Source organism: Clinocottus analis, unplaced genomic scaffold (genome assembly GCF_023055335.1).
Source record: "Clinocottus analis isolate CAN_PGR_092001 unplaced genomic scaffold, fCliAna1.0.p SCAF_11, whole genome shotgun sequence".
NCBI classification, from domain to species: Eukaryota; Metazoa; Chordata; class Actinopteri; order Perciformes; family Cottidae; genus Clinocottus; species Clinocottus analis.
In genome coordinates this window covers 7,838,189-7,858,432 of record NW_027175832.1, presented here as the reverse complement: position 1 = coordinate 7,858,432, position 20,244 = coordinate 7,838,189, and the positions used below count along the sequence as shown (strand labels likewise).

Here is a 20,244-nt window from a genome sequence, read left to right as displayed (position 1 = left end):
CATCAAGTTTCACACACCACCTGCAGTGGGAAACATGGTGGATTTCGGAGAGATTTTGAGAACTGTCGGAGACTTTGGCTTCTTTCAGAAGCTCATCATTCTTGGGTTGACCTTCCCAAATTTCTTCATGTCCATCTTCTTCAGTAGTTTCCTATTTATCCAGTCTGATCCAGAGCGACACTGTAACACAGACTGGATCCTTCAGGCGGACTCTAGCCTGACCACAGAGGAGCAGCTGAACCTGACTCTGCCCCGTGAGGAGGACGGGACCTTCAGCAGGTGTCAAATGTTTGTCCCTGTGGAATGGGACATCGGTGCCATCAGGGAGTACGGCCTCAATGAGACCACCAGGTGCCGGGATGGATGGGATTACTACGACACGATGTATGATGCCACCATAGTCACTGATGTAAGTCGGGTAATGGTGTGAGATTTGTAGTTTCTTCCCCGCCCCACTGATGTTTGACGGCGTTGTTTTTGCAGTTTGATCTCGTCTGTGAAAAGTCTATTACGGCCGAAGTTGTGCAGATAACCTTCATGGCTGGTTTGCTTGCTGGTTCTTTCATCTTTGGCCCTTCAGCTGAATCGTAAGTGACTAAGCAGGGGGATAAATTCGGTCAAGTGCAAAGAAGCCGAAACCTTCAAACCCTTCATCTGAACTTCAGGTGCGGCCGCAGGAGAACCACGCAGTTACCAGTCGTTCTCAAGCTGATATTCGTCACGGTCGCCGGCGTCTCTCCAAATGTCTACATTTACATTGTGTCGCAGTTCGTGGTCGGAGCCGCAGTCGCAGGCTATAGAATTAACTCCATTGTGTTAGGTATGACTTCTTTTTTATCTCACCAACATGTCTCTGATTTCGCGAGCATGGAATTCCAGCTCAGAAGTGATTTTGGTGTTTGAATTCTGTCTTGTAGCTACGGAGTGGATTGGAGTCACCAAAAGGTCCTTGGCCTCCTGTTTGAGCCAGATGTTTGCGGCTGTTGGACAGTGTAGCATGGCTGGTCTGGTCTATGCAATCCGTGACTGGAGAAAAATGCAGTATGTCGTAGCGGGAGGACAGGCCTTTATATTGTTGTACATATGGTATGTGCTGTTTAATACTGTATTATCTTTTGTCTTGGTGCTCTGTTTGATCACTAATGCACATTCTGATCATAGCACACACTGGGCCAAACCCAGTCCAGCCATGTGTGTCTCGTGTTACTTCAGACTGAGATCATACGAGGTGTGAGTGTCTTTCGGATGATTGCTGAAAAAAATTAACCTTTTCAGTAGATCAGTTTCTGCTTCAGACTCTGTTTGTGATGGACTCCAACCCCTGGATTGTGCCGAACTTTTCAGGTGGATTCCGGAATCTGCGAGGTGGTTACTTGGACAGGGAAGAACCGAAGAAGCAAATAAGTTGATCTGCAGAGTTGCGGCGATCAATAAAAAGAAAATCCCCGAAAATCTGCTGGATGAGGCAAGTCTGATTCCATTTGAGTGACATCTGATCAAAGTATTTCTCTGAAAACAAGACATGCCACTGTACTGGGCCCACCGGTACTCAATGCTGACATGCTCCAAATGCTGATGAAAGCAGGGCGTAATAATACTAATAATAATTTGCCCTTCAGGTAACTGGGGAACGAGAAGTCAAAAGTGAAGGTATCAAAGCAATGTTTACCTCAACAGTCCTGATGAAACGTTTATTCATCATATCCTTCGCTTGGTAAGTTTTAAGCTAATTTTAGGAATCGTGCTACACATTGAATGAAATAAATGTCTGTGTCATTTATTTGTTTTCTTGTGAATCCTAGGTTTTCAATAAACCTAGGCTACTTCTGCCTAGTTCTGAATGTGGGTAAGCTTGGTCTGAACATCTTCCTGGTTCAGTTCCTGTTCGGGATCACCGAGGTGCCAGCTCATTTCCTCTGTGTCTGGGTTCTGGAGTTGATAGGGAGAAAGAAATGTCTCATATTGACCATCTTGATGGGCAGTTTTTTTTGCCTCTTAACCCTGGCTTTCCCTCAAGGTGAATTCACTGTCCTTCACATTCGCTGCGTGAAGATACATCCATCTGGTGATTTAATACACTGAACCTAAATTTGAATTCCAGATAGCGCTGTTGTTATCGTAGCCCTTGTAACCGCTGGAAAGTTCTTTTTGAACTCTGGCGGATCTGTATGCATGGTCTACATTCAGGAGTTGTTTCCCACCTCTATCAGGTATAAAATTATACAAAATATATGATTTTAGATACTCTACATACAGTATGTACATGTATTTAAGAGTGAACTTCGCTCTTTTAGGCAAACAGCTGTTGGCTGTGGCTTCATAGCCTTTAGAATAGCCGGCTTGCTGTCCCCATTGCTCAACATCTTGGCTGTGTACCACTGGTCCATACCCACCATCGTCTTCAGCAGCCTCACACTGACCAGTGGAGCTCTCAGCTTCCTGCTCCCTGAGACCACGAGAAAAGATCTTCCTGATTCAACCGATGAGGCCGAGGGCAACAGGTAAAGCAAGCTGCAGGAGGAGGAGTTGTTCCAATAATGACTTCTACAGAGATCAGGGTCAACCATCCACACTAGATTGGCATGTGACAAGCTTGCACTATCCAACATGTTGAATCTAAATGCCAAAATGGTTGTAACCGTCCCGTGCAATTAGAATGAGCCACATGAACACACTTAAAGTGAAAGTTAAAGATATCGTTTTTACTAAAAATGTCAGACATGTAATAGTCATAATGATGTCATGTAAACATTGTCTTCCTTTTTAATTCTAGGAAAATAACCAACAAGAACCCAGGAAGTGGCTGCAACATGGTCGAACACAACAGCAGAAAATCGACCAAACTCTAGTTGGAACAACATATTTTCTCAGATGTTTTTGCTCTGTGTATTATGTGTATCTTATCTTTTGCCCTCAATGTTGCTGAGTCACCTGGTGAGTTTCCTCACGTCTGACTCAATCGCGTGTCTTTATTGTTGTTGTATCCGTCTGTTACTGTGTTACTGTTCTCGTAGCAGCCGGCTTAAGGCCTTTTATATGCATGACCCCTTCCTACGAAGCAAAATTGACTTCTGACCCTTTGACACAGGGTTAGAAGTTCTGCTGAGCTGTAACTTTCTCCTCACGGGCCTACAGGTAACTGTATTGAATGCAAATAAATAAAATAGAAAACCGAACTTGCCGGATTATGTTTTTTTTCCTATTTCCCATGGTAATAACATTATTTTGACCTACAGGTCGGGAACTACTCGTATAGAGAGCTGTGACAGAAGCTGCATGGGCAATGAGAGCACAATACTGCAGCTGCAAGCAGACGGTTTAAGGGCCAAGCTGATCCGTATTCTCCTACACACAAACGTGCGGACACAACTTAAGTGTTTGACTTCTTCACGTCATCAATTCTGCTTCATAGTCTCTCACTGATTAAAGTTACTGCTCCCTATTTGATTGAGCTCAGTGGTTTCTTGCCATAGATCTGACTCCATATTATGTAAACGGTTTATCTGTTTTGTAAGAGTACTGTAAGGGGTTTAATAAGTCAGCATGTTGTTAAAGCTGGTAAAAGATCAACAGCACTTTTTGTGAGAGATAAGCAACATTATAATGCACTGTCAAGAATCTCCAGTGAGTCACCATAGTGTCATTGGGTTGGTATCATAGCAGCTCTGCTGGAAATAGCAGAATATAAGCAATTCTTGTATTTACAAATAAAATCTTGTATTCTGTGAGATTGGTAATATGCTTGCTGAGGTAAATGTTGCGGTTTCAGTTAAAAGCACACACGTCATGAAGATGTCACACAGAGAAAGATACAATAGTCACATTCCTGGTTAATTCATCAGAAGACCACTTCTCTCTACAAAATGAGATGTCCACGTAACTGCTGTCTCATCGTTCTTGAAACAGACACAGGGTTTAAACATTAATGGACATTGTTTAAAGGTCACTAAGCAGCTGATCTTCTCACTGAAAACCTCCTTTCTGAACATGGCAGATTTTGGAGAGATTCTCAAGAATATAGGAGAGTTTGGATTATTTCAGAAGATCACTCTTCTTGCTCTTTGCCTCCCAAATGTTATTATGCCTTTTATTTTTGCCAGTGTAATTTTTACCCAGTCTGACCCGGAGCGACACTGTAACACAGACTGGATCCTTCAGGCGGACTCCAACTTGACCACAGAGGAGCAGCTGAACCTGACTCTGCCCCGTGAGGAGGACGGGACCTTCAGCAGGTGTCAGATGTTTGTCCCTGTGGAATGGGACATCGGTGCCATCAGGGAGTACGGCCTCAATGAGACCACCGGGTGCCGTGATGGATGGGATTACTACGACACGATGTATGATGCCACCATAGTCACTGATGTAGGTCTGTCTCAGTCATTTTTAATGTACATAATAAATAATCCTAATACAATTACCATTTTAATCACTTTAATTCATGCGCTTGTGCAATATTTGCTTCAGTATATTTCAGTACTTTGTACATTTTTTTTTACTCCGTCTGTAAATACCATTTTTTATTCCATCTGTTAATTTTTTATATATCTGATTCCATCTGTATATTTGATTCCATCTGTAAATTTATTATTATTTTGTTTTTACTGCAAATTGTTTCCTTCTTAAATCTTTAATCTGTTTATTACCGTTTCAATGTTTATTTATATTACTTGTTTCTTTTATCTTATTACGTATTACTTTTGAGCAGTGCTACTGTAATCCTGTAATTTCCCCACTGAGGGACGAATAAAGGATTATTTTATCTGATCTTATTTTGTTTGCTGTTTCTACAGTTTGACCTAGTTTGTGACAAGCCTAATTTGTTGGAAGTGGCACAATCAGTGTTGATGGCTGGCATTCTTTTTGGTTGTCTCTTATTTGGACCTTTTGCTGAATCGTAAGTGTACTTGACAATGTACAGTATATGTGTTATTGACCCGACCCTGTAGATAAAAAAGAATATGCTGACCCTGGGTTTTTATTTCTTCCAGGTTTGGTCGTAAACGGGCTGCTCAGATTCCACTCATTTTGATGCTGATATTTTCTCTTACAACTGGATTATGTCCCAACTTCTATTTATATTTGGCATCCCAGTTCATGGCTGGAATTGGCTATGGAGGTTTCCGACTGAACGGCGTCATATTGGGTGAAGTGTAGGCCACACCATCATTTAACGTGTGAAAAATAAAAGTTGGCTGCGTTTTTGTTAAATCAAGCAGTTAACTCTTAATTCATGATGCAAACTAGCTCAACATTGTTTTCATCCCAGTATAACTGCAGTGAAAGATTGTTTATTTAGCTGCTAAACTAACACTTCCTTTCATCATAAAACTACAACAGCCAGAGGATAAAGTGTTACTCCTCTAAATACTGTACTGCAGACTGCTGGAAAAGCACTTTTAAATTAACAGTAACTCATGCATGTTAACGCTAACAAAATGCTCACAAAGTTAGCTAATTGGAAGTTTAGACATCTTCATAACTTTATCTCCAAGTGCATGTATTTCTGTTATATTTGAAATACGTATTTCCGTCACTTTGAGTATTTTGTAATTTATATTTGATGGGGCCGATAAAAAAAACGTGATTTGTGACAAAAATACTTTATAGTGGAGTAATTTTGTATTTAAAATACTCAAAATACTTTCTCCACGAATAATAATAAAAAAAAATACATATTGTCTGTCAAAGTAAATATTGTATCTGAGTGTGACAGATGTCAACTAGCTTGATGTATAATTTATGTCTGGGTCTGGCTACATAGCCTATTGTATTATACATATATTGATGGTAATAATATCAAGCTAGCGATCAATGCTAACATGCTAATGACGCTAGCTTGGTGTCTAGGCTAGTGCATAGCCAGTGTTTAGCAAGTTAACTTACCAGTCGAGTAGCTAGCTATAGGAAGAGAGAGCTTGGGAGCTTGTATGTTCATGATAACCTTATCATCTATTCTTGCACTGTACTACAAGTTAAGCTGTATCTTCTCAATGTGAATTTCCTAATGCCATATCAATTACTGGCAGATAATATAGTTCACAGTTAGCCAGGCTAAGACAATAGATAAATGGTTTGTGCAACATAATCAATCAAGCGGTTGTCTTTTAATAAGCTTTGCTGACATTCTGTGACTGTTCTTCCCTTTTGTGGGGTTCAACAGAGCTTTGGGTACAAAATATAGCCTAAACCTGAATGCTGTGTGATAAAAAAGTATTTCCTGTATTTTAAATACAAAATACATGTATTGTATTTTGTGGCACATGTTTTTTTTAATACATTTATTTGAGGGGTATTTTGTATCAAAAATACATTTTGATGTATTTTTGCCCATCTTTTATATATATTTATAGAATTTAACCGTCACTGATTTCTTGTTTCTAGCCACTGAGTGGATCGGGCCTTCCAAAAGATCGTGGGGAGCATGTCTGACTCAGCTATTAGGTGCACTTGGCAATGCCCTCCTCGCCTGTATGATCTACTACATCAGAGACTGGAGACTGGCTCAACTTATCATAGCAGCTCAATTTACAGTTGTTGCAATGTACATTTGGTGTGTGCATTGCTCTCTTTTCGTATTCACCTTTGTTTGTTTTAAAGATAAACTACAGATTGCTGATTATTGTCACTGTCCTTATTTCTGGCAGGTTTATTCCAGAGTCAGCCAGGTGGTTGTTGGACAGAGGAAGGACAGAGGAGGCGAAACAGTTGATCACCAAAGTGGCAGCCATCAACAAACGCCCTGTTCCAAAGTCTCTGCTGGAAAAGGTCCTAAACAAAAAATATTTTTGTATTGCCACTGTATCAAGACAAATGAAAGATAACATATACTGGTAAAAGCAATCACTACAAAAGCAAATGCCTTCAACTTACCAGTTTGTCTGGTTACAACAATGTCGGAAAGATCTTGATTTCCCCCGTTTGTAACTTTGAAAGGAAAAAGTGGTTTTAGATTATAATGTCTTGTAAACCCTACAATCAATTGGACTGTGTTGGATAGCAGCCACCAAGCAAGTATCAGTGTGACATTGTGTCCAACCCTTGTGCATTACAGATTGTTAAGAAAGAAACTGAGAAAAAAGGAGGCATAATAATACTTATCCAATCCTCTGTGCTAAGGAAGTATTTCTTTGCCTTAATATTTGCATGGTAAGTCGCGTGTCATTATATCCATAACCACCCTACTGAGTCTGTAAATGATGCATTAAGATGCTAATATCGCCATAACACCTTTTGCTGTTCTTATTTCAAGTTGTTGAACACATGCTTTGTGTTTGTAAACCTTTAGGTTCTCAATGAATCTTACCTACTTCTGCCTTTCTTTCAATGTGGGAAATTTTGGCTTGGACATCTTCCTGACGCAGCTCATGTTTGGTCTGACTGAAGTACCAGCTCATATACTTTGCATCTGGCTGTTGGAGGCACTGGGGAGAAAAGTGTCCCTGATTGCAACTCTTCTGTTTGGGGGATTCTTGTGCATCTTAATCCTTGCTGTTCCCCATGGTAACGTGTTTCTCTGGCTGCACCACTTGGGTCCACGCTAAAGAAATGTCTCTGCTTGGGTTGCAATCAAATTGAGTGCAGAATATGAATATTTATGCTTGGGGGGGCAGCTGTAGCTCATGGGGAGAGTGGTCGCCACAAAGTGGCTGGTTCCATCCCTGGTAGTTTACATGTCAAAGTGTCCTTGAGCAAGACACTGAACCCAGTTGCTCCCCACGATTATCTTCACGAGGCTCCCCACTGCTCCTTAATCACTAAGCATGGGTTAAAATGCAGAGAATACATTTTCCATGGACTAAGTCAGGGATTTAAAATAAAATTATAAATAATAAAAAAATAACAACCTCACAGAGTCGGCGTTATGCCGTCTGGTTCTACAATAGTTTTTTTTTTTTTGTATGTGTCCGACACTGTGTTATTCTGTTGAACATATAGGCGTTGCTGTGACCACCTTAGCAATTTCAGGACGTGTTTTCTCGAACTGGGCAGGAGCCATATGCAACGTGTATGTTCAGGAGCTGTTCCCCACATCATTTCGGTGAGCCGTCTAACTCTTGAGTCTCGCCATCTCACCGTAGTATGATGCACTCTGCAGTTATAAATGTTTTATTCTTGATTAATAAGCTTGCGTTTCATGATTGGGTTTTCATACTTTATAAATGTATTTATATTTGTACATTATGTATTAAGGACTTATAGATATAAAGAAGATAATTTATAAAGTGTTGGTGAATGATAAAAAAAAACATATTTAAATGTAATTTACTCATGCGTTTATTTATACATATAATTATGATTTAGATATGCACTAATTAATACATTTTCACTGAGTTAAAATAAAGAGAACCTGCCTAAACCACGATGGATTACTTTATATTAAAAAGCTGTGCACGCATGAGCTCTGTATGTCTCTGTTTCAGACAAACGGCCTCTGGTTTAGGCTCCATTGCGAGCCGTGCTGGTGGCTTGCTGTCCCCGTTGCTCAACATCTTGGCTGTGTACCACTGGTCCATACCCACCATCGTCTTCAGCAGCCTCACACTGACCAGTGGAGCTCTCAGCTTCCTGCTCCCTGAGACCAGGAGAAAAGATCTTCCTGATTCAACCGATGAGGCCGAGGGCAACAGGTAAAGCAAGCTGCAGGCCGACGTCCTTCATCACTTTTTTTTTACAAAGGCACACACACACACACACACACACACACACACACATACACTTACACTTACACACTGATGGCACCATGCAGGGTGATCCCTGCTCACCAGCATCTCATCTATAATAGATAGATAGATAGATAGAAAACTTTATTAATCCCCAGTGTGGAAACGTATTTGTCACCATAGACAACAACAGACTCATACAGACAACAACACACAGGTTCACAGTGCACAACAGACAAAAAACACATTACAAGAACACTAGGAAATGCCATATGAAACAAGACACATAACCAACATAAAAAATGCTAACTTTAAATCTAAAAACCACAACTATTCACTCTCGCACACACTCACAAACCGATGGAACAGCCTTCAGGGGCTTTGGGGTTTGACTATTTATTGTGTTTTCTTCAGTGTTTTAACAGGAAAAACCCTTTTGTGTATTCATTTCTCCAACAGAAATAAGAACACCCTGAAGAACCACAGTGAATCAAACGCGCCTGCACAAATCATATCCACCCATCTGTAGTATGCTTCCTTCTATTTCTGACGTTCGGGGAAGCTCTGCTGGCAGCAGGGACTCGGGATGTTAAATGTTTATTGGTCAGTCATCCTCCAGCAGCTACTGGCCACATCCTGATGACGTTTGCTGGAGATGTTCCTCCGGGTGTTACTGGAGCAACTAAATTCCCATGTGCACACAATAAATATCAAATTGTAATCAGAAGATTGCCATGAAACTTAATGACATAATGGCTTTCCCCCTTTGTGCCAGCCTCAGGACAAAGTCTATGTTTTTAGTCAGTGTGTTAGATTTTACCCCGTACTATTGAAAGTTACTTAAATTATTAACTGATCTTGAGATTTGCCAAAGCTCTCAATAAAAACCTTTCACACTGGTGGTTTGTGGGTTTTGCTGAACCAAAGGCACACTGTGGGGAAATGTTATTGTGGAAAAACATACCTGCAAGAAAGTCAATGATTCAATATGTGAACCAGAACTTTATTTGAGTAGTAAAATTACAGCAGTCCATTTTTAAGAGAGGACAGCAACCTGCGGTATTTGAAATGCTCCTGACATCACCTCCTGGTCTGTTGACACACCTGCACAATTAAAGTTAAATATCTGGAACCCAAGCTCCTGCCAGTTATGGTAAACACACCAACAGAGATGTTTACTTTGATACTTCATATTATATGTATCTGTATGGGACCAAGTGCTTTACTGAGAAATGTATTCCAACTGTATTTATTGTGCAACAGAGCTGAGTTTAATCTTGTCGGAAGAGAACATTGGGTAGCAATGAAGTTACAACGTGTTCTAGGTTAAGTGCCGGTTAGTGCATAATTCAGAATTAATCAATAACTTTATATGAATGAAAGGACCATTATAAGGATTCACAGATACCCATGAACACATCATAACATTCATAGTATTGCTCATTGCACAAACTACTTTCTTAGCAGCTGTATGTACTAACAATATTCAAGTTGTTTATGTTTAATATAATATGTTTTATGTGAATGATCAATTTGGAGGGACGTCTGTCAGTACTGTATCGCTAGATTTAGCAACTGGAGCTCATGCTGCTGGCTACTTGAATTGGAAAGAGATGGCAACACTGAGCTGCTATTTTTTTAGCGGCATTATTTCTTTAAAGAGCAAACCTTTGCAAACCAGTAGGTCGGTGTGTAGGAGAATAAAAAGTGGAGAAACAATATCGAACAAAAACTCCTGCACACTGTTTTCTTCACTTGCTTTCAGGGATGTGTAGTGACAACGTTCCAGTGCATCAGGTTACTTTACAAAACAATACGAGTGCATGTCTTCAACAGTTTGGTAGACTCACACAGAGCAATCAGCTCACACTATCACACAATCACTCAAGAATCAGAAATATCACATCATGGCCTAAAACACATCAAAGGCCTCAAATATTAGCATGAAAACATAAACATCAGCTCATATAAGAATGTCTTGAAAATACTGTTTAATGCACATCATGAAGAAAGGTTTTCACCCAAAGATACTTAACCTAAAGTCTCTTTGGTAGATTCAGTCGTCACTTCAGTATCTCACGGTGGATGGACAGGAAAAGAGGGTTGAATTATTCTAAAGAACCACAACTTTGTTTGGTTTCAGTCACCCATGGTTGAGATTTTTTATTTAATCTCGAATCACATACAACAATTTCAACTCAATGAAACAGTGCTCAAAGGTAATGAGAAAAAACTAAGTTCAGAGCTGGTGAAAAACACTCTTTCTCTCTTCTGTGGTCCTGCACTAGAATGCCAGCCACTCTTCTCCTGATAGTAGAAGTTTCTTCCAGACTACTCCAACCCCTAAGGGCTGGGACAGGGTGAATAGGATTTTTCTCCTTTGCTAGTAAAGTTGCTCATTAAGTCCAGTTTTCGCTGAATCTGGTGCAAATCCCTATTCAGAAGGAGATCTGGTGAAAATCCTTGGTCCTCTCTCTGTGCATCACCTCTTGTACCCCACGGACACACTTAACCCCTCGTCCTTTTCTTCAATGGTCAATCCTAGATCTTGCTTTTTAGGTCAACCACTGAAGGTTTGTTGCCTAATATGGTAACACTGGCTGCTGTACCCTATTACACAGGAGAGCTTTTTACAATACCCATAATATAGAAAAGATTATAAAACATAGTGTTCTATGCATTTCATATGGTCGAATCACAAATTACACATGAAAAAAGACCAAACAGTATATATATTCATTCAATGTTAAAAAAAAAAATGGTTATACATAAAAATCAAAATAGTTATACAATAAAATCTAAATGGTTTTACGTTTATAATGGTTACACTTTTTTACTTTCACAATTTCCTCGATCACTCAACAATATATATAATTTAGAATCGGTTGGAGCTTTACAAATATGCCTTTAAGACTATGTCCCGAGACAAAAAAGGAGAAGAACTGTATTACATTATTATCCACCGCTGACCCGGGGTCAGGTCGCGGTGGCTGACCCAGGCTTCTCCCTCACCCGCAACTCTTTCCAGCTCATTGTGGGGGATCCCGATGTGTTCCTAGGTCAGCCTGGAAATATAATCCCTCCAGCATGTCCCAGCAAGCTCCCTCCTGATGTCCAAGCTCATTACCTTATGTCTAAGGCTGAGCCCGCGGCCACCCTACTGAGGAAGCTCATTTCGCAACTGTATCTGAGGCCTTGTTCATTCGGTCACGAGCGACCCAGAGTTGGTGAACAAAGGTGAGGGTTGGACCGTAGACCGACCAGTTCCAGTTCAGCTCCTTCTTCACTAAGATGGCCCGGTGCTTGACTTCATTGAAGTAATTGTACTTTCCTAATTCTTTTATTTGTTTTATTTCTAAGCATCAGAATGTGGATATTTTTGATGTCTGTTTGTTAAAATGTATAAACATTTATGATGGCATGGATTTCAGAGAAACATCTCCATCCAAAATAAATAGACTTTCTAAAATGATAAGACAACAGTCTGAAGTTCAGCTCAGGTGAAAACCAAAGGACACATGATATCAAAGCGAAAGCTCTTCATAATTCAAAATAAAAATGAATTAGCCAATGAATAGTCAGTCATTGCTTCACAAGATAAAGTTGGGTTAAACATTGATGGGAATTGGTTGGATCTACATTGAAGCACTTTTCAACTGACACAAAGTGAGCTAACTCACATCAGCATGGCAGATTTTGGAGAGATCCTGAGAACCATTGGAGAATTTGGGTTATTCCAGCAGCTCACTCTGATTGCACTTTGCTTTCCAAATCTCCTTCAGCCCTTCGTTTTTGGAAGTTTCCTTTTTATCCAGTCTGACCCGGAGCGACACTGTAACACAGACTGGATCCTTCAGGCGGACTCTAACCTGACCACAGAGGAGCAGCTGAACCTGACTCTGCCCCGTGAGGAGGACGGGACCTTCAGCAGGTGTCAGATGTTTGTTCCTGTGGAATGGGACATCGGTGCCATCAGGGAGTACGGCCTCAATGAGACCACCGGGTGCCGGGATGGATGGGATTACTACGACACGATGTATGATGCCACCATAGTCACCGATGTAAGTAATGAGTGTAGAAAGACATTACCGTCATAAACATTTCCTTCAATAAATGTATTTGTCTTTCTTTCTTTGCAGTTTGATCTAGTTTGTGACAAAGCTAACATGGTGGAAGTGACTCAAACAGTTCTTATGGCAGGTATTCTAGTTGGTTCTACTATTTTTGGACCTTTTGCTGAATCGTGAGTATTTAAAGCATATAACCCCCCACAGAGCTCACATTTATACATATTATTGTTTTATAACTTTGCATAACCCTTCTGGAGACCTGTGCTTGTAGTTCAAGGTCACGTGGGAGGTGAACACCCCAAATGTTGCTGTAGATGTGGAAAAAGATGTGAATAATATATGAACACAATTACACACATACATAACATACAGACAAGAAGTTATTATGATTGTTGTGTTGAATTAACTGGCCGCTGCCAATTTCTAGTGTTGATTTAAATCCTTTATGTGTCCACATAAATCAGCTATTGTAATGTAAACAAACCCTAGTTACTTATTTAGCAGAGATGAATTTAGTGCAACGTAAGGTTGTGGCAATTTTCTATTTTTTTCCTCATGTACCATCAGTTTTTTGTATTTTGTGCATTGACTATAAGAGAAGCTTGTATTGTTTTTCATACTGTACTATTTTGTTCATGGTTTTGTGTTGCAGGTTTGGTCGCAAACGAGCAACTCAAATTTCAGTAGTTCTATTGTTCACATTTACTGTAACGTCAGCATTTTGCCCAAATGTCTACTTGTACTTCGCATCCATGTTCATAGTGGGAATTGGAAGTGGAGGCTATCGAATCAACTCAATAATATTAAGTATGAACTTAACTTAACGAAATTATGATTTAAAAATGATCCACAGACATGAAAAAAAATTGAATAACAAAATTTGTGATTATTGACCACCAATTGGTTTGTAACTGTCACAATGCCAATGCCATTCATGTAATTATCGCATTTTGCTACCTATTCTTATAGCATTTGTTTTTGGTACTAAAAAATAAAACAATCATAATGACAACTAGCATAACAAAATAGTAAAGTGTATATTTTCATGATTGCAGCCACTGAGTGGATCGGGCCTTCCAAAAGATCGTGGGGAGTGTGTGTGGCTCAGTTATTTGGTGCATTTGGGCAGTGCGTCGTCGCTGGTGTGATCTACATCATCAGAGACTGGAGACTGTTTCTGCTAATCACAGCAGCTCCACGTGCAGTGGTTGTGATCTACATATGGTATGCATTAAAAACAACTTGTATCGCCTTTGATGTTCTCATTTGTAAATGATTGACTATTTAAAGTATCCGTTGCTCTGTTTCTGTGAGGTTTATTCCAGAGTCAGCCAGATGGCTGTTAAGCAGAGGAAGGACAGAAGAGGCCAAGCAGCTGATTGTCAAGGCAGCCGCCATCAACAAACACACTGTTCCAGACTCTCTACTAAACAATGTACATTTCTCTTTTTCCTCCATTATTCATAGCTTTGGATCCTACTTCTATTCTGCTTAAGAATACGCGTTACTAATTTGACCAATTCTAGTAAACTATGACTTCATATCAATACATATGTGTTCACTAAAGATTATTTCTGTTACAGATTGCTGTGAAAGATGTTGGGAACAAAGGAGGCATTAAAGTTATTTTCAGATCACCTGTACTGACTAAATATTTCCTCATCATAACATTATCATGGTAAGTTGAAATGTCCAAGAGCTCCACTAACTTCTTAAAGCTGTGCTCCTCTAATATTGCTGTATTTACAATAGATGCAATGACTATGTGGAAATGTTAGATTAGAGTTAGCTCGACCTAAAACATTTCCACTCGTGGTTCCCTGAGTTTTACACACACACACGCACACAAACACACACACACACACACACACAGAACAAATGGTGGACCAACAGTCACAATGAAGGGGGAACTGGCAGGATACGAGAGAGGCACAGCAAAGATCATGATATTTACAAAGAGCCCCAATTATTCTTATGAGAACAAATGCACTATTTTTTCCTTCAACCCCACTTCCAAGTCCTTGTTTTTGGGATCTCCTCGAAACACCAAATCTATGTAAAAAAAATATTTTGGTGCCACATAGAATTTAAATTCCATTGGTAGCGACCAAACCTGAACAAATACGATATTGAATATTATACGTACACTCACCCGGTTTTGAGAAACTAAATAATGCTGTAAACTGTTAGCTACCATGTAACACCGCTGTCATGGCATGTTTTCATTACGTTTAAAGTGATTCATATTACACAACAAACCTTTTCCAATTACCAAGTTGGCCTCAATGTTGATTCTCAGAGGGATTAGACATACGCATAATATTTAGTTCAGCATTAATTTGATTAATGTTAACATAAAACTATTCTTCTATAGCTGTTTCATTTAAACATATTATTCAGCTACAATGATCAGAAGTCAGAAAAACACAGAGGTAAGTCCTTACATAATGCTTTTTTAATGTGTTTGATGTGTTAGCACTCAGATCAGCTACCTGTCCAACTCGTTCCTTAACTTCGGTCCAAATGTGTGCTGGGACAAGCTGCAACCTAATATGAAAAATGTTCTGATTCAACAGATAAGTAATGTTCCAATAGATAAAAAGTAGTGAAGTGATGCTGCAGATGAAGTGACCAAAATATAGTTGGTTGTTCAGGGTGCTATCCTCTCCATGACTAATGTGTTTCCTTCATGTCTTTAAACTCAGGTTTTCACTCAGCCTTTCCGTCTTCTGCATGTACTTCAATATGGGAAACCTTGGCTTGAGTATCTTTGTGACACAAGTGTTGTTTGGTGCTGTTGAAGTACCAGCTCATATACTGTGTATGTGGCTGCTTGAGGTTTTTGGCAGAAAAATATTATTTGTAGCAACACTTCTGTCTGGGGGACTCTGTTGTATACTTGTCCTGGCTGTTCCTCAGGGTAATCCCTTTTAAATATTTTTATCAAAATGATAACTTCATGTTTTGGTCCTGAGTGTCTAGTTCTCAACTTTTGTTTTTGTACGTTTTCTTTTTTCAGGATATGCCATTGCTGTTACGGCCTTAGCTGTCACAGCCCGTTTTTTCCTGGTCTCGGGTATTACTATATGTAATGTTTTTGTTCAGGAGTTGTTTCCAACATCTGTTAGGTAGGTGTTCACAGGCTGTATGTTCAAACAGCACTTAAGATGTATTACACATATAACCTACTAAGGTGTCTAAATAATGCCTTGACACAAAGGGCAATAGGTTAACACAATCCAACAGTTTTAATAGTTTAAATTATATTATGTATATTCTTTTAAAGGTTGATATGTATGTTTAAGGTTGTATGTTTACCGTTTTTTGCAAAATTGGCTTATTGACTCAAAAAGTGGAAATGTCTTCCATTTTCTTCTTTCCTCTTTCAGACAAACAGCCACAGCTCTAGGAGCCATGTCAGGAAGAGTCGGTGGGTTACTGGCCCCGCTGCTTAACATCTTGGCTGTGTACCACTGGGCCATACCCACCACAGTCTTCAGCAGCGTAACACTGCTCAGTGGAGCGCTCTGCCTCCTGCTTCCTGAGACCAGGAGCAAAGATCTTCCCGAGTCAGCCGATGAGGCCGAGAACAACAGGTAACTACCACATCACGACGTGTCATTAGACTAGTCCATCTCTTATGTCTTATCATTTGCTTCCTGATATCACTCTTCTGTGTTTGACTTTCAGAGACGAGACCTCCACGAATGAAACCAGTTGTTCAAATCAACAATCAACCAAGTTGTAAATGTGTTTACAGTCCAGAATGTATTTACTGCAAACTGCACATAAGTCATCACTTCATATCATATAATTTTTGTTTTTATTCCCTCAGGTCAAAAAGTAATATACTTCAGTGTATTATTAATATAATTCAAGTATGGTAAGGTCGATTAATGTTCAAAATAGTTTTTATTAAGTTCAACTTCAATGTACTAAAAATAAATAACTTTGCAATACTTGGTATTTCAGTCTATTATAAAAAAAAGTGTAGTTCATTGTCAGTCTATTGTAAATTGTATGTAAGTGTCATTTTTTAAATTAGGCTTCATCAAATTTCAAATACTTTCAGTAATATTTATGAAATGTATACTTACCTTTACGTCAGCAGCTGCCCATAAGTCCTTATAAAACCTCCAGGTGCCCCAAAAAATGGTGGCAGAATTCTTCATCAGGTGCTCTTCCTCAGTCTCAAAGTCCTCGTACTCCCATGAATCCATACCAAAGCCACTGATGTGACAGCAAAACAACCTGCAAAGCTTGGCCTTACAAGAACATATGAGTCCATTTTACATGTGTATAACACAATTCAACCATAAATATTAACATAAACCATAGATATGACTCTAAGTACTCAAAAGTGACTCAAGAGACCTCCCCAAATTCTGAAAATATAACATTTAAAATTCCTAGCTTGATGCCACGTCATGATTAGCACACCTTTCTGGAAATCTCACGATCTATGGAATCCGCCAATTGCCAAAACCACTGTCAGACAAACCCTCAGCAAGATATCATCCCCGTTGCATTTTTGTCTCGCTGAAATATGACTTACTTATGGTAGAAACGATACTTGCTTGATATGTATTGATGCATCTGCTTGAGCAGAGTCCCTGTTGTAGAAACAGAGGCATTCAAGGTCCAGGAAGACATTTAAGCATTTTTGCATTTAGCTAATCTTAACTTACGGTTTACGAAATCTGCACTAAATCAATTAATACAAATATTTAACTTTACTTCATCAAAGTCAAACTTGGCATTGATACTGTTAACACATGGTGGTATTTTAGAGTAGATCAAAAAGCAATGATAAGGATTAATAGAAGGAAGAAATAGATCATGGAAATTTTGTTTTTTCAGAAGTCTTTTTCTTTTTTCTTTCTTTTCTGTGTTCTATCATCAACCAATAAATCAGTAACACATATACTGTCAAATGAACATCTTAACATCTTGTTTTCAGTACATTATGCCTTTTGAAATTATTCAAATAGCTCTTTTCTGAGGAGATATTTTGTATTTAATATGGGTATGCAAACCATTCAGAATTTTTGAGGAAAATGGCTGAGGCTTTACTGGTGCTAAACACGTTAGTCCGGGCCTCTACTCCTGTAATGTGATGGTGAAGCAGTGCTGATGAAATATCCAGCGTTTGTTTTTTTCAGTTGGTTTCTAACTTTTACAATCATAACTTATTGATGAAGTTTAAACTTGTGTAGACAATAAGACAGTAGTCAGATGTATGCCTTATCAAAAATAGTTTTGCAAGGTTTTCTTAAAATATGTAAACATTTTCCAAAATCCCATAGAACACAGCTGATTACAGCTGAGGTTTTTTTTTTTAGCTTGAGCAGAAATCTTGCTGAAACACGAGTGAGTTAATAAATATTCCAGAGTTTTTAAAAAAATTTAATCCTTAATTGGTAGCCCTTTATGATAACTGCACACTGTTTAGCATTAGTAAAGCATGAATAAACACTTCATTTGTCATTAATAAAGCATTTTTCCAACATGAAACTTCATTAGTAACTCATCAGTACGCAAAAAAAGAAAGTTTAAAAAAAGGAAAAAAACAGTTATACATTTTTTATTCTTTATTAATTAGCTTGAATATTATGCGTTTCATCATTGGGTTTTTCAGGTCTGTCACACCATTCACCAAAATGATAAAAATGGGACTTCATACTGCAGATAAAGCTTCACGGGGTGTGTGCAAATGAAAAAAGACCATTACAAAAAAAAAAATTCAAATAAAATATGTATTATACATTAAAACATGTATATTATACAATATACATGTTCAGAAATAGAAAACTAACAGGCTGAGAATGGCTGTGATGAATCCTCTCTGTAAAATAAAGGACTAATAGTCAATACTAAGTTCATCCAGTTTGAACAGTTCAACAAGTGTACCTGTGTACTTAATGAGCAGTGTAATCTTATCTATAATATGTTGAAGATGAAATACATGTGTAAACGGCAGGTAAAACAGGTAGTATATAGTAGTATGAAGGTAAAGCATACAGTGGAGTGTTAAGTTAGTCAAGTGTCATAGTGATGAGCTTAAGAGTCCGGCAGAGTTGTGGATGAGGAGTGAAACTGTCTCAGAATCAGAATCAGAAACTGTTTGCAACATTAGACGTGAGACGGGACAAACAATAATCAACATTCCACAAAGTTCAACGTGTATTAAAATAAGTTTGCACCGCTCGGTGTAAACAGCTCGATCCAGCTCCATCCTGGTAACGTGCACATCAGTTTTCATCACCCTCCGTAGCACCTCCGACAGGAGGCGGAGCTGCTGTTCAGGTGATGGTGTCTGTGGGTCAAGTCCTGTTCAGGTCTTCATTGATGTAAACCCCAAGGAACCTGAACCTGCTGACTCCATCCACTGAGGGCTGGTCCGCCTGCCCGTTGCTTCAATTGGCTCCTTTGTTTTGCTGATGTTGAGATGGAGATGGTTTTCCTGGGACCAAGATGTCAAGACTTTGTAGGTCCTCTGGTTGCTGTTGGAGTCATTGTGTCATCAGTAAACTTGATGATGGTGTTCAGATCCGATGGCAGGCATACATCCGTGGGGCAGAGCATTTGATGAACTTGAGCAAGCACATTGTAAACATAATAGGAAGTGCATTGATTCGACAACTATAAACACATTCGGCCTATCTGTCGATAGCATATCCAGTATGTGTCTGACAACTGCCTAACCTTCAAAGGTCAATCTACTCAAGCACCAATAAAATCAAAAACCCTGACAGGTTGCTCTTGACAATGTGAAGTACTGTGATTTCTTACCATTTGTAACTTCAGAGGCCTTGGGTGAATTGTATAGTAGTTTAATCCAAAAGATTAAATTAGGGCCATAACCAAATTTCTCCAAACATGTAAAAAGTTATTCCCATTCAACCCTGTCAAAAGCATTCTCTGCATCCAGCAAGATGACCACTTCTGGCACATTACTGGACACAGGAGAGTGTGTAATGTTTAAAAGCTGACGGACATTGGTAAATGAGCGTCGCCCCAAAATGAAACCGGTTTGGTCAGCAGAGATCACATCGCTCATTGTGATTTCTCGGCGTAGGGAAAGAGCTTTGGCCAGCATCTTAACATCGCTGTTTAGGAGAGAGATGGCACGGTACGAGCTGCATTCTGTGTTATCTTTACCTGGCTTGAGAAGAAGAGTGATTGATGCCTCAGTTAGCGTTTGAGGTAGTGACCCACTGGACAAAGAATCTAAAAACATATCTAGTAGTATTGGTGTTAATTTGTTCAAAAAAGTTTTCAAAATTCTATTGGGTAATGTCTGGGCCCGGAGCCTTACCACTTTGCATTGCCATTATTTAATATTTTAAAATGTTGTAATGGAAGTTTAATCTTTGATTCATGTATCATATTTATGGAAGGGGCCTGGAGGTTGTTAAAAGAAGTTCCATGTCAGTTCTATCATTCGTCATTTCTGATGTAGAATGAGGTAAATGTTTCATTTCAATTTCTCCTGTGTTACTAGTTAAGTCATT

The 20,244-nt window shown here is 39.2% G+C and overlaps 3 protein-coding genes and 1 long non-coding RNA gene across 4 annotated transcripts; 3 read left to right on the top strand and 1 right to left on the bottom strand.

Moving 5' to 3' along the window:
- The first annotated feature begins 34 nt into the window (after positions 1-34).
- On the top strand, positions 35-2,849 carry LOC137782257 (solute carrier family 22 member 13-like). The gene is made up of 10 exons (XM_068571469.1): positions 35-409; positions 484-587; positions 666-820; positions 918-1,086; positions 1,345-1,465; positions 1,620-1,714; positions 1,803-2,017; positions 2,102-2,210; positions 2,295-2,501; positions 2,774-2,849. The coding sequence occupies exons 1-10, from the start codon at positions 35-37 to the stop codon at positions 2,847-2,849; spliced, it is 1,626 nt and encodes a 541-aa protein (XP_068427570.1).
- A 1,138-nt stretch (positions 2,850-3,987) lies between these two features.
- On the top strand, positions 3,988-9,189 carry LOC137782258 (solute carrier family 22 member 13-like). Its single transcript, XM_068571470.1, has 10 exons — positions 3,988-4,362; positions 4,791-4,894; positions 4,989-5,143; positions 6,382-6,550; positions 6,645-6,765; positions 7,052-7,146; positions 7,286-7,500; positions 7,936-8,038; positions 8,421-8,627; positions 9,120-9,189. The coding sequence occupies exons 1-10, from the start codon at positions 3,988-3,990 to the stop codon at positions 9,187-9,189; spliced, it is 1,614 nt and encodes a 537-aa protein (XP_068427571.1).
- On the bottom strand, positions 6,618-7,444 carry LOC137782259 (uncharacterized). The gene is made up of 3 exons (XR_011077254.1): positions 7,304-7,444; positions 6,871-6,924; positions 6,618-6,768 (listed from the first exon to the last, which is right to left on the bottom strand). It is a non-coding gene; the product is annotated as an uncharacterized lncRNA (long non-coding RNA).
- Positions 9,190-12,346: 3,157 nt separating the features above from the next.
- LOC137802480 (solute carrier family 22 member 13-like) lies at positions 12,347-16,478 on the top strand. The gene is made up of 10 exons (XM_068600384.1): positions 12,347-12,721; positions 12,800-12,903; positions 13,383-13,537; positions 13,786-13,954; positions 14,045-14,165; positions 14,314-14,408; positions 15,436-15,650; positions 15,750-15,858; positions 16,120-16,326; positions 16,421-16,478. The coding sequence occupies exons 1-10, from the start codon at positions 12,347-12,349 to the stop codon at positions 16,476-16,478; spliced, it is 1,608 nt and encodes a 535-aa protein (XP_068456485.1).
- Positions 16,479-20,244: the final 3,766 nt, after the last annotated feature.

What these genes read in the sequence shown, in the direction of transcription:
- LOC137802480 (XM_068600384.1), top strand. Translation starts at nt 12,347, where the DNA reads ATGGCAGATTTTGGAGAGATCCTGAGAACCATTGGAGAATTTGGGTTA. An exon ending in CAGACTCTCTACTAAACAAT is followed by an intron (nt 14,166 to 14,313) that starts GTACATTTCTCT and finishes TTTCTGTTACAG; the next exon opens with ATTGCTGTGAAAGATGTTGG. An exon ending in CTCATCATAACATTATCATG is followed by an intron (nt 14,409 to 15,435) that starts GTAAGTTGAAAT and finishes CTTTAAACTCAG; the next exon opens with GTTTTCACTCAGCCTTTCCG.
- LOC137782257 (XM_068571469.1), top strand. Translation starts at nt 35, where the DNA reads ATGGTGGATTTCGGAGAGATTTTGAGAACTGTCGGAGACTTTGGCTTC. An exon ending in TTTGGCCCTTCAGCTGAATC is followed by an intron (nt 588 to 665) that starts GTAAGTGACTAA and finishes TCTGAACTTCAG; the next exon opens with GTGCGGCCGCAGGAGAACCA. An exon ending in TTGTTTCCCACCTCTATCAG is followed by an intron (nt 2,211 to 2,294) that starts GTATAAAATTAT and finishes TCGCTCTTTTAG; the next exon opens with GCAAACAGCTGTTGGCTGTG.
- LOC137782258 (XM_068571470.1), top strand. Translation starts at nt 3,988, where the DNA reads ATGGCAGATTTTGGAGAGATTCTCAAGAATATAGGAGAGTTTGGATTA. An exon ending in ACTGAACGGCGTCATATTGG is followed by an intron (nt 5,144 to 6,381) that starts GTGAAGTGTAGG and finishes TCTTGTTTCTAG; the next exon opens with CCACTGAGTGGATCGGGCCT. An exon ending in CAAAGTCTCTGCTGGAAAAG is followed by an intron (nt 6,766 to 7,051) that starts GTCCTAAACAAA and finishes TGTGCATTACAG; the next exon opens with ATTGTTAAGAAAGAAACTGA.